The following is a 16,200-nucleotide window of genomic DNA, read 5'->3' as shown; positions in this document are numbered from 1 at the left end:
AAAATGCTCCCTTAATATTACTGTTAAATTATGAAGCAAGTCAAAGAATAGAGTCAGTTTGCCCATCTCCAGGAAGATGCCCTTGCAGGTGTCTCCTTGTGGGGTGGACTATGTTTTACAATAGAGTCTGAATATGAAAGACAGTGACTGGTCATGAAAGATATAAAACAGACAATGACTTGAATATTAGTACTACATGCTAAATGCATATGCTTTCATGGACTACAGGTCACTTCAGCCCATAATAAATAAATTGGTGGGTTAGCTGACATAGCTATCCCTCTGGACACTCTACTAGTATTGACTACTCAATCACGTTGACAACCAAAAGAACAGGAAACCTCTGCATATTTATATGCATCTGGGAATGAAGTACCAGTGGGCTACAGCTAATGCAGTAATTGCTGCTGAAGTCTTGATCCTGAATGGGAGGCTTTGCAAGTAGTAATTGAGTTACTGATCCTTTGCACAATTTCCACTTTCTGGATATATTGGAGCCTTGTGGGCATTTGGTGTTTGGCACTGGATGAGAAAAGAGAGCCTTAGAGACCAGCAGGTGCCTTTGGTTGGACTGAGATAAAAAATGTGAGCTGAGCTGTTTTCCACAATGTCATGAAGTTTGTTTCCCATCCCAAGCTAGATGACACCCTTTTCCAAATTCCCTTCCATTCTCTTCTTGTTTTTCAGCAGAAGAATTCAAGGGCTGTAAATAGACTTTGTCTTCAATGTGAGAATGATAGCCTTCCAGACTCACATTTCTAATCCCAGAAACATGTCTTGGTAATATTCCTGGAGAGGACTATATTGGAGAAGGGTAGAGTTGCAGAACCAGGTTCCACAGTCCCCAGCTTGAAGCCCCACAGCTGTCATCTAGACCAAATCTCTAAACTAACCTTTCCTAATATGGCATCCTTTGGAGGTTTTAAGGTAGGTTTTTCAAAATTCCCAACCAGCAAGACCTTGGTTGCAATCCAAATGCATCAAGGGAGCTTCAGATTAGGAAAGGATGCCCTGAACAGTTATTTTACAATCATGCCTTTCAAGTCAAAGGCTTGTTATGCAGGTCTTTCATTCTGTACAATAGCACTAATCAGCTCAGTCCTTTAAGGCACAAAGTTTCAGTAATGATACCTGAAAATCATTCTTTTTCTCCCCAAATGCCTTTTATCTCTGTTTAATTTGAGACTGTTTAGAACTCTGGTTTTAGCCGACAGAAGCTGAAAACATTATATCTTAATAAACTCATATGTTAATAAGCTTGCAAATTTAAAAGAGAGAGGGCCTCTTTTTCTCAGCAAGTTTAGGTAGTTATAATGCTGTTTGTCTTTGGGGTGAGTTCAGTTTTATTAAATTTACAAAGGAGCTCTTGGAAAGCACAGTTAATATTTTACTGAAGTCCTTGCAGTCAGTAGGATCAATTGCATTAATTTCTTGCTTAAAAAGAGAAGTCATTATAATGGAGAGATGCATTTTTTGTTGTTGTTACACATCATTATTTTTGCCAAAATATACACTAATTTTAATATCTAATAAGTTGGGCAGTGTACCTTCTCAGAACACAGTTGGGAAGAAGCTTGAATATTGGTTAAAAGCAGGTAAAAATGGAACATGTCATAGAGGAAGCTAGGCTAAACTAAAGCAAGTTTATTTTAACATCAAGAACATGTTTGGTCATACAATGAGGCTCTTCCTGCATTGTGAAACATCCATATTCCACCAAGACTTTGTTTGTTTTTTCAATGTGTGAATCAAGCCTAAGATACTTAACTTTTTTCTACAGAGATTCATATTAAGATCTTAATACTTTTTTTTAGAGGAGACAGAAATTAAGCAGGAGAGATTTAGATCTGTCCTGCTAGGAATAAGGCTAATACTTACTGATATAAAGATACATCAGCAAGCAGCTCCTTTGCCTATTGTATTTAACTGCCTGCCTGCCTGTCTGCCTTCCCCCCTCTCTCTTTCTTTCTTCCTTTAATTTTCAAAAATTGCTTTGCAAATTCAAAACAGAATTACTTGAACATGCTGCTTTGTAAAAAGACTGCTGATACAGTCCTTTGAACTGAAAACTCAACTGAGGCTTATATCCTGTGGAAAAGTTGGAGGTTGGAATGGCAGAGTCAGCACTCCTTGGAATATTGAGGGCTGTCCCCTCCTACAAACAGTCACTTTTATATCCTCTAGAAATATCATGCCTGAACAGAGCTAGTAGGAACAAAATCATATGGGCAAGACTGAGGTTGGGTGATGAACCAATAGAAGTAACTATCAAGGAACAGCCAGACTCAAGGGCTGCTTCTCAAGGGAGTGATTAATTTGGGCTTGGCCAGGACGGTGGCAGATATTTTGATGTTGCTGCAAATTGTTGTCCACATAGAAAAACAGGTGTGAATGAGAAAGGTGGGTAGGAAGAATATTGTCCCTGATCTTTGAGTTCCATATATGCATTAATGAGGGTCTTATCATGCTCAACACTGCACGAATTTCACGTTTTTAGTGTGCTGCTATGTGGCGTCTCTACATTCTGGCACCTTCATATTGAGAAGGATGTTTGCTTAAATGCATGATGAGAGGCTCTATGCAATGGAGAGAGCTCGTTGTTGGTGGTGGTTACATGCACAAAACCTTTGCACACAAACAAAAATGCTTGCTTACCCATTAGGATAGCCATACTTGATACATGGGCTAGGGGCATCCAAGAGTGTTGATGTAGCTTTGAGTGAAACATTCTGTTGAAGCATATTGTGAAGCAAAGTGCCCCTTTTCTTTTCCAAGCAGTAGAAAAACATGGTTGAACTATTTCAGTAATATTAAAAGGCTACTATATATGCTGAGTATAGCCTAGTCAATACCCCAGAAATTCTCATGTGGTTCCCAATCCAAGTACCAACTTATAGCTAGCAAAGAGTTTTCTGTATCTCTGGTCCTGTTCAGAGGCCATCTGGATTTCAGTAGCCAAGATCTGGCAAGAGGTTCAAGTACTTTTAGCTCAGCCTTGTTGCTAGGCAACATCAATATAGAGCTGGTAATACTGTTGGATCTTCTAAAGCTATAACCACAAAGGCAAAACCATTTCAGACCTGATTCCAAAAGCTAGTGGTTGAAAAAAAAAACCCTAACTTTGATTTGATATTTCCACTTACTTTAATATAAATTAAATATAGCTTTCATGATTACTCTTCAGTCATATATTTCATAATTCTCTCCATCTGTCATATTAAAAATGTATTTCAGTGGCAATTTTTGGAGTTCTCTCTGGGCTTCGTGCAGCCTCAGGATATCAGGCTGTACACATTTGCTCTTAGGATAAAATAACATGTAATCCAAGATGGGAATTCTGGGCATTATATTGCAATACTTCTGGAGGACACCAAGTTGAGAGAAGCTAACCTTCTGAGTTTCACTCTGAATTTTGGACACAGATTTCCTAATTTATAGCTCAGCCTTTGAAACATGCTTTTCACATGTCATATACATAGCAATCAGATTTTCAAGAAGAGCATGATGGAATTCCAAAACAGATTAATAATGACATTGCAGGAGAAGTAGCCAAGTTGATGCAACTATTAAAATTGCTAGAAAGGAAATAATGATACAATGGAACCCCTCCAAATTAAAACAAAGTAAGATAATATAATGCTGTTAGGATCAAAGTCAGATGCAATAACTAGCAGAAAAAAAATAAGCTAGTTCTTTTATTTAAGTGCTTGCTTTTATGAAGACATTTTATATGTCTTTATGGTATAATGAAGAAAAAGAAAAGAAAATCTATCTGAGCGCCATCATGTAAAGAATGGATATTCAAAATTCACAATCAATCAGTCAGTGCTATGTGATATTTAACCTTTCCCTACATGAGACAATATGAAAAAGAGCACACTTTGTATCTGAAAAGTGAAATACAGCTGTGTACCAACTGACTGGATGGCAGGTATGAGCCAAGCAAGAAAAATATGATGGAGTCCAGTGCATCTGAAGCAATCTATAGTTCAAATTAAATTGAAATCTAGTGAGGGGAATGTGGGATGTGCTTGTTACAAACGGAGACAGAGGTTATTGTTGAGTCATGCCCATGCCAGCTGGGGGCATTATTGGTTCCATGCCCACATGGGATGCAGTTAGCCAAGTAGCAGTTCTGCATCTGCCCAATGCTGGCACCTTGTCTGCCTCTGTCAGTGCTGGCCAAAATGATTTCCTTTTTGCCACTGCAAAGTGATGGCATCCAGGGGCTAATCTGAGACCACCTTGTTTGCAGTCACTACTAGGTAGTTGGCTATAGCTTTTCAGGCACTTTTGAAAGGAAAAAAAATGGAAAAAAGAAATCAGGGAAGACCAACAAAAAGCTAGATAATGTCAAATGCTGAAAGTGCTGGTTCAAAAAAATAAATAAATCCAAAATTATCACAGATAATGTGAATTTGTAGAATACCTTACCTATACTAAATAATTAGGTCTTGTTATTTTATCAGTAGAATAAATAGCTTCTCAGCATTACTTTTTCTTTCATTTTTCTATAACTCCCATGCTGATAAAGACTTTTCTTAAAAAGGATTTAAGTCTCATATTCAAACTGGGCTGCCCAGTACATGTTCTCAAATATAATATAAGTCATAACATAAGATATGCACACTTACTAATGGACAATCCAGCTTTTATCCACATTTAGAGCCTGGGTGTCTCTGGGACTGCCTTTTCCAAGCTGAATCTGCCTTTTGGTGCTATCTAGTAGAGAGGGCTTGCTAAGAACCCCAGATGTGAAGGAAAGCCTTCTACAGGGACCCCCATGGTTGGGCTTCTGAGTCATGCCCCTCCATGCCTGAAGCAACCTATGCCCAGGTTTTAGGCTCCTCCCCCATACTAAATTTTCAAGAGAGACATTTGAAGTTTGTGTTGCCAGAATGGTGACACACGAAGGCCTTGTTGTTTATGTTACTGATTGCTTATATCTTAATTTTATGTTGTTATTTGTAAGCTGCTCAGACACTTCAGAAATGGAGTAACATGTAAACCTGATTTATTTGTTTGCTTATATGTTTGTTTCTAACACTAACAACTATGAGTGTTACACCATCCCTGTCTCTCATTCAACTGAGGCTAAGGCTCACTGAAAGCAGATTTTAGTGTTTACAGAAAGCTAACAGGGAAGAGGCTGCATCTACTTCTGGACAGACAGTGTTCCAAAAAATGAAGATTACCACAGAGACGGTCTGACACTTAGTCTCTCCCCCTGGATACTATTCTTGTCTAGTTGACCAGACCGAGGAGCTGACAGATTCAATTCTGAGAAGAAGTTGCTTGATATATCCCAGTGCTGTTCCATACAAGGTGATAACCAGCACTTTAGATTGGTGAATGATATGGTCCTTCATAAAATAGGACCAAGATGAGCTCACTGTAGATATGATATTATTTCACAGTGCATTCCAGAATGGCATATATCTTTTTTTTTCAGTTCATCAATGTCAAATGCAGGGTTATCTTTTCTTTTTTTCTTTTTAATTCTCAAGAGCAAGCATTTTTAATGTCCGTTTATAAGGCCTCCCCAGCTCAAAACAGTGTCTTGGGTGGTGGTGTATTCCTGGCTCAGACCCAAGTGTCTAATTAAGATTTCATTTTGTCTTTAGGGTAGAAGAAAGTTTTAAAACTTTATTCTGGTCCATATTTGGCTTGTCTGAGGTAATATCAGTGGTGCTGAAATATGATCACAAATTTATTGAGAATATTGGATATGTGCTGTATGGGGTATATAACGTCACCATGGTGGTTGTCCTCCTCAACATGTTAATAGCCATGATCAACAATTCTTATCAGGAAATTGAGGTAAGACTGACCTATCACTTTAATATATCAATATATTGTATAAAAAAACAAAGAGCATTAACTAAGGAATAGGAACTTCTTGAGTCCTTCTTCCAGTTCTGAACAGCTTGATAGTAATGCTGACTAACCTTTGAATTGGAAGATGCAGTTGTTTAAGTCCTGGTTACTTATCCAGTAAATAATGATCAACATCCTGAAAGTAATTCAGAACTTAATTCAAAAAGAGAAAGCCAGTCAGGAATCTCTTGCAGAGACTTAATTTCTGATTTTGATTGTTTTCCAAGTCCACCTGACAATGGAGCTTTTCTGGATGGTTCATGATCTTTTTATAACAGGAGCCTAGGAACTTAAAGATACCTAGGCTTCAGTTCTGATACATTTTAGGGACACTTAGTGGAAAAGTAACTTGAAAATAGGGAGAAAGGGGGAAAATGCCATTTAAATTAATATAGGAATCATTTTTGCATATCCTTATTTGGTATATTCCATGTTCCTTGACTCCTTCAATAATATTTCAATTAAGAAATTAATTTGTCTGCACACTTTTAGAGCCATTGAAGTTAAAGTTACACTTAAGTTATAATTGTAATGAGAAAGGGCATTTTGAGAATTCAGATCTAATTTTCCTATAATTCCCAGTTAAGCAGGCCAACTGCAAAGTGAAGCTTCTATAGGGGATCAGGTCATAACATAGGAAAGTATCAGGTTTTTCTGTGTGGTTTATTTCAAAGGGAAATTAGAATCAATGATCTTATGAAGAATGACTTTAGGGCAAAAGATTTTAATAGCTTGAAAAACCAAATGCCTCTCTTGAAGTCTATATCAGTGACAAAGAGATTCACACCTTCTCAAATAACTAATCTTGACTTTTAAATTAAATCAGTTCTTCTGTTCCTTTTGCAGGAAGATGCAGATGTGGAGTGGAAATTTGCACGTGCTAAACTCTGGCTTTCCTATTTTGATGAGGGAAGGACTCTACCTGCTCCTTTTAATCTAGTGCCAAGCCCTAAGTCATTTTATTATCTCATAATGAGAATAAAAATGTGCCTCATAAAACTCTGCAAATCTAAGGCCAAAAACTGTGAAAATGATCTTGAGATGGGAATGCTGAATTCCAAGCTACGAGTAAGTCAGTCATCATTATTGTGTGATATTTATTTCTCAGAAATAAACATGTGTCTGTTGAAGGCACACAGTTTCAGCTATAAGTGGTAGTTCAGGCTGCTAGTCCGTGGCTCTCTAATGAACTCACTGTTCATAGGGAGATGTTTGCTTGACTGTATCTGATCCTGGGTCATTACTCTGATCTCTACCCAGGGATGGGAAATTTTCTTACAGTTAAGATCTCCACTTTTAAAAGTCATATTTGGCCTCAGAAGCTGCAGGAAGTGTGACTGGTAACATGACTGTACTGGAGTTGGCAAAGCCAAAATGTTTGGCCTTTGTCAAGAGTTGACTGAATACATTTAAGGGCTACCATTTCCTCCCTAAACCCCCTCCCCAGTAGAAAAATCAGCCAAAATCAGAATTTGATGGTTTCAGATTGAAAGTTTAAGAGCTGAAATGGATACAAGTCTTAAGATTTTCATTTCATCCTTAAACTATCACCTAGCTCCTCCAAAAACACCAAACCCTTTGTCTCCTTCCATTCCATAAATGGTCTGGAGATCCCAAAAGGATGTTGAGAATTTCATGTTGTCCATGGGCTATTGATTGTTGCTCTACATCAAATTGGCTTGACAAAAACTAATCTTAAAGGGACATATAGCTATATGAAAGTCAATGAAATTGTCTCTTTTCAGCAAGTTCTTTAAATCAGCAGGACAGAACTTTACAACCAGTATGAAATAATCTAAAATAGTAAATAGCATATAGTCACTATTACCTAACAGATATTGTAGAGCAGTGTTTCTCAACCGTGGCAACTTTAAGATGTGTAAACTTCAGCTCCCAGAATTCCCCAGCCAGCATGCTTCAACTTCAACTCTGGGAGTTGAAGTCCACCCATCTTAAAGTTGCCAAGGTTGAGAAAACACAGTTGTACTGTAGAGATTATGTGGAATATCACATAGTGTTTTGTCTCTGTTCTTCTACAATGCAGGGGAAGCAGATATATAGCAACTTGCACATTATTTCAATATATTTGTTACCTAGGAATGCTTTATCAAGCAAACAATGAATCATAAACAGAAGGGATCTAACAGGTCAGTTGATCCAATCTCTTTTTCAGTGAAGGATTTACAGTGCAATTGTAGCACCCCTGATGGAATTAGTGTTGATATACTTGAAACACCTCCAGTGCTATTTTCAACCAGACAGTTAGATGCATAGCAACAAGTACAGGTTTTAACAACATTTATTTTTCAGTTTCTGAACATACAGCTCTGCTCATTCACACATTCACAAACCCATACGCTCCTATCCGGCTCAAAGTCTAGCTATCTGTGTTAGGTTTGAGTCCTTGAAGCAATGATGCAGGACACCCACTTTGCGTGCTACCTTGTTGGATGTGATACATCTTTATGCCTTCCAACAAGGCTTGATCAGTCCAGCAAAGTTTGACTAGTCCCATTTTGGCACTTTTCTCACACTTCCTGGTAATTTTCCACCAGAGTACCATTGCCTCTTCCAGTTTATAGGTGACCCATATTTTTGTATGAGAAGTTCCTATTCTCCACAAGCTGGGTAAGCTGAACTTTCTGAACAACCCTTTCTGCCTTTTTCTTTTTTTGCCTCCTTTGAGTGGATCTTTCACATACCAGCCATGTTCTCCTTCCTGGCATTTTGGGAGGTTACTAAAACAAGTTTATTCTACTGTGCTTTTAATCATCACTGACTGTTTGAGACACACATCTGTTGGGGTGGTATTTGGACTGTCTGATTGTTTTATGTTGTTTCATGTTTATCCCTGTTGTCTGCCGCCCAGAATCTTCAGTTACAAAAACTGCAGATCAGCAGACACATCTATTTGCACAATTACATGGCATAAAGTTAACAATCAAACTCTGAGTGGCATTATATGCTTGTGACAATATACTGGCTTTGATATACCGATACATGGTTCACAATATTCCACTCATAGGAGTGAGGGGGCTGGGTTGTTTTGAAAAGCAGCTTCAAGGTGGTGCATCACTTGAGAGTTTATCAAAGAAAAGGGCCTCCTTGAAGAACTGCACAGCCCAGGTGGGTATATTTTATTTGTCTGAGAATGTGGCTATGAACATATAGTAAAGTTTGTCCCACACAGCATTTCATTTTTGAATTTTTGGATTTTGATAAATTGCCCAGAGCTTCTTATGGAAACTGTTTTCCTAAAACCAGCAAATTAAAACCTGTGGGGAGACAGCTGTGTTTAAAATGTTATAAACATTTGTTTGAATTTATTCTGCTTCAGGCAACAACAAAACTCCATAACTGCAAAAAAGATATGTTACAAATCAAAGTAGGCTACAGGAAGCTGCTATAGCTTCCAGTCCCAGTTTAATAATGGAAGTGATGGAAAGGTATAATCTAAATGGACTGAGAACTAGAGGTTTTAAAAAAAAATCTATGGATCTTGTTGAAAGTAAGTGTAGGTATTTCACCAACAGATTTTATGTTGCAATGAAAAGTGGCTACTCTTCATCCTTCTCTGGATGAATGGGACAGAGGTTGGCTTCATATACCTACTAAATATGGAGCATGTCCAAGCAATCCCATTTATCTTTTTTCAATCTTTAAAAAGCTTGGCAAATCATGCCTAGCTCTTTGAAGAATTCTCCCCTGGTGCTTCCTAAACTTCCTAGGTGATGCAATGTTGTGCAGTCACATCACAATCGAGAAAGTGCTGGCGATAGATATGTCTATTTTTCTGAGAGCCCAAGGCTGTGTGTGTGTTGGCTTTTTTCTTTTTTCTTTAGGTTAAAGAAATTTAAGGGAATGTCGCCTCCCTGCCTCCTTGCTTATTTTGTACAGTAAATACAATCTGTGTTTGTCCTTAAATCCAATCTGGTGATTTTTAAAACAAATTTGTAGTTAAAATAAATGGTTAAGGAAGTTTGTGGGACTGGAAATCTGTGCTCAAAAGCAGACAGTTAAATGGAGCAGCTCAATTGATACTATTGAAAATGGAAGTGTATGTCTACTCACGTCTTTTCTCTGCTCTTTGCTATTAATTCAACATAAGCAAATGGTATGCAATGTTTACTGGGTCTGTCTATTTATGAGGAGCTGAACTGAGGAGGGGGCACAAGACTTGCTTCTGATTTTACCCCACCCAGAATTCCAAAGGTGTAAGAGCATCTGAACAGACTACTGAAAGTTCAGAATTATTGATTAAGACCAAAACCAGGGATTTTTCTCAGATGCCATCTTTCCTTCTTTCTCTGTATGTATGTATGTATGTTTGTGTTGTGTGTGTGTATTCAGTATTTTCCTGCAATGAAGTCTACTGATTTTTCACTATGCCCTTTGTGTCTATGTGAAAACAAATACAACACAGCTTATTCCTGGAATAATCATAGAAGCCTAGACCTCATGAAATTAGTTAACAGCAAAGGAATAGGAAGTATTCCTTTGGTATAGGAAGAAGCTATATCCAAAGAGGTACCCAATAGGTTTTGGAAGAAACAGTTTGTTTTCAATGTGTATTTCTTAATGTCAAAAGCATCAGTGGGTCATTCTGGGACACACTGGTGAGAGGACATCATCAGATCTGTATTATTTAGTTCTAGAAAGAATTTGCATCATTCAGCAGAAATGGTGGTATGGATTACAGGAATGTGAATATTTCCTAAGTGGTTAAGAGACAGAAAAGCTTATCCCAAAACACAGATCTTCCAGTGAAATTATATTCCATTATTCAACATGCATGCATGCATGCATATAAGATACAAAGACATAAATTCACAATGACATTGTTTTTCTCTTTTCCATTTCCATCTCATCCCATTATTTATGAATAAAATAAAGAAGGGAGGACACAAAAAAGTAATTAGATTTGAAAGATACTGTACAAGAAGTCAGCTCCTTCAGTCTGTATATTATGGACAATCATTTATTTTTAATAGAAGGAAAATCCATAAAAACTTTATGATATATACTTACTATAATAGTCGTATTGTTACTTCCAGAGAAAAATTGTCTAGTCATGTTCTTGATTTCAGAACGAAATCAGAGATCAACTTGTTTCTTAGTCTGAAAATACTGCTATATCAAAAAAGCAAATAATATTCTAAAGTTAATTTTTAATTTATTTAGCATTGTGAACTGTCTTCTGTAGTTTTAAAAGCAAAGCTTGGCAGTTATTCAAGAGCAAAGAAATGAAGCCTAGATACAGTAACTCTATCTCAAAAAGTACATCAGTAAAGACATTGAATATACCTATTTTTCTTTAAAAGAAAAAAAAAAGATAGGCCTCATTGTGTTCATGAACTTCCCATTTTCCATTTAATAGACATTATTTTCTGAAAAGCAAAATAATAGGTACAATATAGAGAGTTGCATGAGATCACACACAGTGACACAGTCATTTCCCTTATCAGCACCTCAGTCTGTCATGTTTGAATTCTTAGCTTCTGAATAGGACCTTGCATTTGTTCAGGACTGGCTCAGCCAGGAGACCTTAGCAAAGATAATGTGTCTCTCCAAACAGGGAAAGTTTTGTCCACTGATTTTGAAAGATAAAGAATCTATTAAAGGCACAAGAACAGGTTTCCTTTGACTGGGTTTCCTTTTTTTAATGGTCAGTTAGCAACTCTACCTATGTTTTAATACAGAGAAGTAATGGACTGATCAGTTACCCATTTGGGGAAAACATAATGTCATTTTGGTGAGAGTTGTAGTTATGGATATCATACTACCTATCATATAGATTTAACACAGCAGATCCTTACACATCAAGGGGCATAGAAAGTTGCACCCCTTGATCTGATGGCTCTTCAGCCCCAGCCCTGATATCTGTGGGCTACATGTGGCATTTGGCTACATTTGTAGAGAGTCACATGCATTTAAATCCTTACTATCACCATTCTGGCTTGCATGGAAAGCCTACTTCCATAAGCTTTGCAGATCTCCAAAATGGGGGTATTAATGATGGACCAAGGGGGGCTATGTCTTTGACAGGGCTAACCATATACCTCTATCTACACAATATCTTTGACTGGAATTCACATGTGAAAGGGAGAGAGTATCAACATAATTCTAAATATCAGTGGGAAACCGAATGGTTGTACAATTCCTAAATCCTCAAATGAAGGATATCTTTCTACTATACGTGTTGAATGTTCAGAATAACTAAAGAGACTTATGTCTCAGCACTGGAAGAACAGTTAGTTTTCCCAGACTGCAGAGGACTTCACAATTCCTGTTTTACAAAAGGTGAATGACCACTGACAGGAAGAAAAATTGTCATTTAAATTTAAGGCAGAATTATGGCTTTTGTGTTTTAATCAAATCATATAAGGATTTTTTTCCTGCATCATGCAGTTCACCACTGGCAAGCCAGTATTTGTGGATATTTTCTTTGAATTAGATCTCTAGTGCTTTGTTCTTCATTATGATGCAATCCTCTATATTTGTACATTTCAGAAAGTTCGTTTTGAGTCAAGTACTCCAAAGTCAGACTTTACTCTGAAGAATGCCTACAACAAGCCCACCAGATACCAGGTAATGACAACACAAGAAAAAGACAAGATGGGGAAAAAATTACATATCTTTGATTTACAGTGTGATCCTATATATGTCTACATGGTTCAAAAACACACTGTAGGAAGAATTATTTCTAATGATTTTTAAGCTTACAGGTGTGGTTGTTTACAAGAACATAATAAAGCTCCACTAGATCAGGCCAAGGTGTATCTTAGTCCAGCATTTCATTTCACAGTGGCCAGTCAGATGCCTCTGGTGTGCTCACAAGCAGAAGAAAGTGACACACACTTCTCCTGTCATTATTCTGTTGGAACTGGAATTTGGAGGCATGCTGCCCATGAAGGTAACACTAAGTCCCTGATACTAACCCTTGATAGACTCATTCTCTGTGACCTGCTGCCATTTCTCTTTAATGGAATCCAAGTCAGAGTCCATGAACTCCACAATTATGCATTCTGTGTTTAAATCCTTTGTTTTGCCTGTTCTAAATCTCCTTTCGATCAGTTTCATTGAGTGACACAGCCCTTGTGTTTTGAAAAAAACGAGAACAAATTATCCTTGTCTCTTTTCTCCATGCCATATCTGACTTTATACAGTTTGATCATATTTTCCCTCAGGTAATCTTTTTGCTAAGTTAAATAGTTCCAAACATCCACTCTTTGTACGAAAATTGATCTAACCTCTCAATCATTTTGGTTACTGTCTTCTATGCTTTTTCCACTTGTATTATATTTTTTTTTCAAATGTGGCAGCCAAAAGTACACAATGTATTCTAATTGTGGACAAACCACATATGGACATTACAATGATGGCAGGTTTGTTTTGTTTTTTAGTTTCTTTCTGAATGATCTCCAGCCTTTTCCACAGTTGCCACCTGCTGAGTTGGCATTTTCATTGAGCTACCCATTTTGACCCCAAGTTCTTTTTCCTGGTTAAGTTACAGACTTCTCAGATACTTTCAATGTATATGTGAATTTTCCCCTCAATGTGCCTCAGTTTACATTTATTTAAATTCCATATGAATTCTCTTATCTCATGATTGCTAAGTTCATTTAAGCCCCTTTGATGAGGAACTTTGGATGTTTGAATATCAACAAAGCCACCTCCTTCCATGTGCCTGTTGACATTCTCAAAAAAAGTTGATGTGACTAAATTTATCTTTACAGAATTCTTCATTGTTTTCCTCCAATAAATCTTGTCTTTATATACTTAGGGTTTTTTTTTTTCTTCTTTCATTAACATTTCCATCCATTTAATGAAAACACATTCAAGTTCAATAGCTTATATTTTCCCAGTTCTCCCCTGGGTCCCTGTCAAAAATTGGTAATGCATTGGCTACCTTCAGGTTCTCTGGCATTGAGCTTGATTTGTGGGATTTTTATTCAAACTGTAGAAACATTTCTTATACGCATTTCTTCTAGAAAATATAAACATATATTCTTCTGTGTATCTCAGTGAAAAAAGAGCTCCAAAAATAACGAGCAGCCACTGAGGAGGCCTCGATTCCTCCAGATTTGGTGTATGTCTTATGTGCACCATGAAGTAGTAGAAGGGAATCTTGGGCTTCCCACAGATGTTTCATGCAACTCCCATTGCCATATCAGTTGGATCTGATAGGAATCAAAGTGCGGAATGTCCAAAGAACACCTGGTTGCCATAATGGAGGCAATTTCCAACTATGTGAATGACATGCTCCAGGAAGCTTTTCTCAGGCCAGTAATATCCAAACGTGTCTGGTTCTTAGAATCCCCATCCAACACCAACAATACTGTCGTCTCTCATACTGAGAATTTCTTTGGTTTGGGATAAGTCTGTTCTACGCTAAATTTAAATGAGGAGATCTCTCATGTAATTTCAAAGAACCCATATTAGGCTGGATCCATAGTTAGTGATAAAATAAAGTTGCTTTTTTCATGTCCTAAATACTAGAAATAGGATTAAGCATAGATAAAATTTAAGCCCCATTCATTTCACTGAATCTACTAATTGTATAAGCAAGCCTATATGTGAACCATTACCTGTTTTGAACACTTCACACTTTGTGAAAAGGTGCGTGAAATTCAGTGGCTTATTTTAAAAGTCTACTTGTATTAATGCTATCATAGAGAGATTTCAAACACTTCTCCAAGTTTAAAATAACATCTATCTGAACCCTGCCACCACCACCAATAGCCATGCTACCTTCAGGATCAATTCATGTTAAACTCCAAGCAATTATCCAGTAGAAGTTATTCTTTTTAAATAAGATTAATTATAGTATACCGTATAGTATGTTGGAACTCCCCTAAGCAATACTAGATCAAAGAGACATTTGAATTAGGCCCTTTTCTAGGCTTCTTATTGTTGTTCTTACCAAGCTGTGTTCCCAAAAATATATATTATTAAAAATGTCAAGTTTCTCCCATCAGGAAAAAAATAACAAAGTGATAATAACCAGAAGTAAAATGCAATGGCCATTTAGACAAAAGAGGGAGCAAGAAGCAGAAAACAGTCATTTTTGTCTGCCCAATAATTATTTTCAGCCAGAAAGGGAAAGTGTAGACCAATTATTAATATGACTTTTCCTCAGGTCTGTGTCTAATTAGCTTTTCAAAGAGATGCATCTCTGCCATGTGACAGTTAATGAAAATTCTGAAAAATAAAGCACTCTGAAATCCAGGTGAGAACAACAATAAGAAGAGAGCACTATCTTGCTGTACTTTAATGATCTCCAGGTAATAATAACCTGCAAGGGATCATATATGGCCATAAAAGAAACAAAAAGGGACTTCAATATTTCTTATTTTAATAGTTCAAGCTGCTTAATGTGAATATTAAAGCAATCTTTCTTTTTTTCCCATTGATCTATAGTGGATTTCAGATGAATTATTAAAAACATAACCAGACATGAGGCAAAAGTTTGCTCCAGATGATATTAAGTTCCCCCTTTTTACCTGCCCAGACTTGCCAGTAGTTGGCTGATGTTTAGCACAAGGGACATTGAGTATTCTTCCCAGGAATCATCAGCCTGTCACAGAATAGTATGAATTGCATTATGCCCAGGGATAAATTATAAACTGTACCCCATTCTGGAGTATTAGGGTTACAACAGAAGCACTGATCCACCATGCAGTTCTCATGAGTACACATGACAGAAAAGGGTGGGAGACACATCAAAGCATCAGTATTACTTGTAAGGGTTTTATGGGTAGCATGGTGGCCCAACAATCCAAAGAGGAAATAAGTTAGGGGCACCATAGGTGGGCTCAAGAGTCCACAGAATCAGTAGTTGACCGCAAGAGTTAGAATGTTCTGCCTTTCTTTTTTGCAAACTAATGGTCATCTGGATTTTTATTTTTATTTTATTTTTTTGCAGCCCAGATATGATACCCATGAATGGATAATAGAATCATTCCTTTCACATTTATACTTATTATCATACTACTCCCTTTCAGGATAGACAGCTTCTTGCAAAGTTAAGAAAGGAGTAATAAATAGTAAGCAAAAGAAATTAAATACAGAAGATAAAATAAGGGGGGGGGGGAACTATCTAGTTTATACCAACGGCATTAACTATAACTCTCTATACCCTTCTATCCTTGTAAGCCATCCTTGCTCTATTTCATATATTGCCTTTGTTAACTTCTGACCTCTTTTTTCAGAATCTCCAACATCCGTAATTTTCTCAGTCTTCCCCTTCTTCTCAAATTATTCACTTAAGTATTCACTGCACTTAACTTGCAATCATTCATCTCATTTCCCTGTGAAATGCAA

At 37.1% G+C, this 16,200-nt stretch overlaps 1 protein-coding gene across 1 annotated transcript in view; it reads left to right on the top strand.

Annotated features, from left to right (window-relative positions):
• Positions 1-16,200, top strand: part of TRPC7 (transient receptor potential cation channel subfamily C member 7) — a 133,956-nt gene that overhangs the window by 110,510 nt on the left and 7,246 nt on the right. The window contains exons 7-9 of the mRNA XM_088134676.1: positions 5,625-5,820; positions 6,724-6,945; positions 12,388-12,465. Of these exons, the coding sequence (XP_087990802.1) occupies positions 5,625-5,820; positions 6,724-6,945; positions 12,388-12,465 (496 nt within the window). The remainder of the gene's footprint in view (positions 1-5,624; positions 5,821-6,723; positions 6,946-12,387; positions 12,466-16,200) is intronic.

Source organism: Python bivittatus, unplaced genomic scaffold (assembly GCF_059951505.1).
Source record: "Python bivittatus isolate LINGU-HERP-01145 unplaced genomic scaffold, Pbiv_v1 ctg000080_np1212, whole genome shotgun sequence".
NCBI lineage: Eukaryota > Metazoa > Chordata > Lepidosauria > Squamata > Pythonidae > Python > Python bivittatus.
This window is presented reverse-complemented; position numbering and strand designations above follow the sequence as displayed.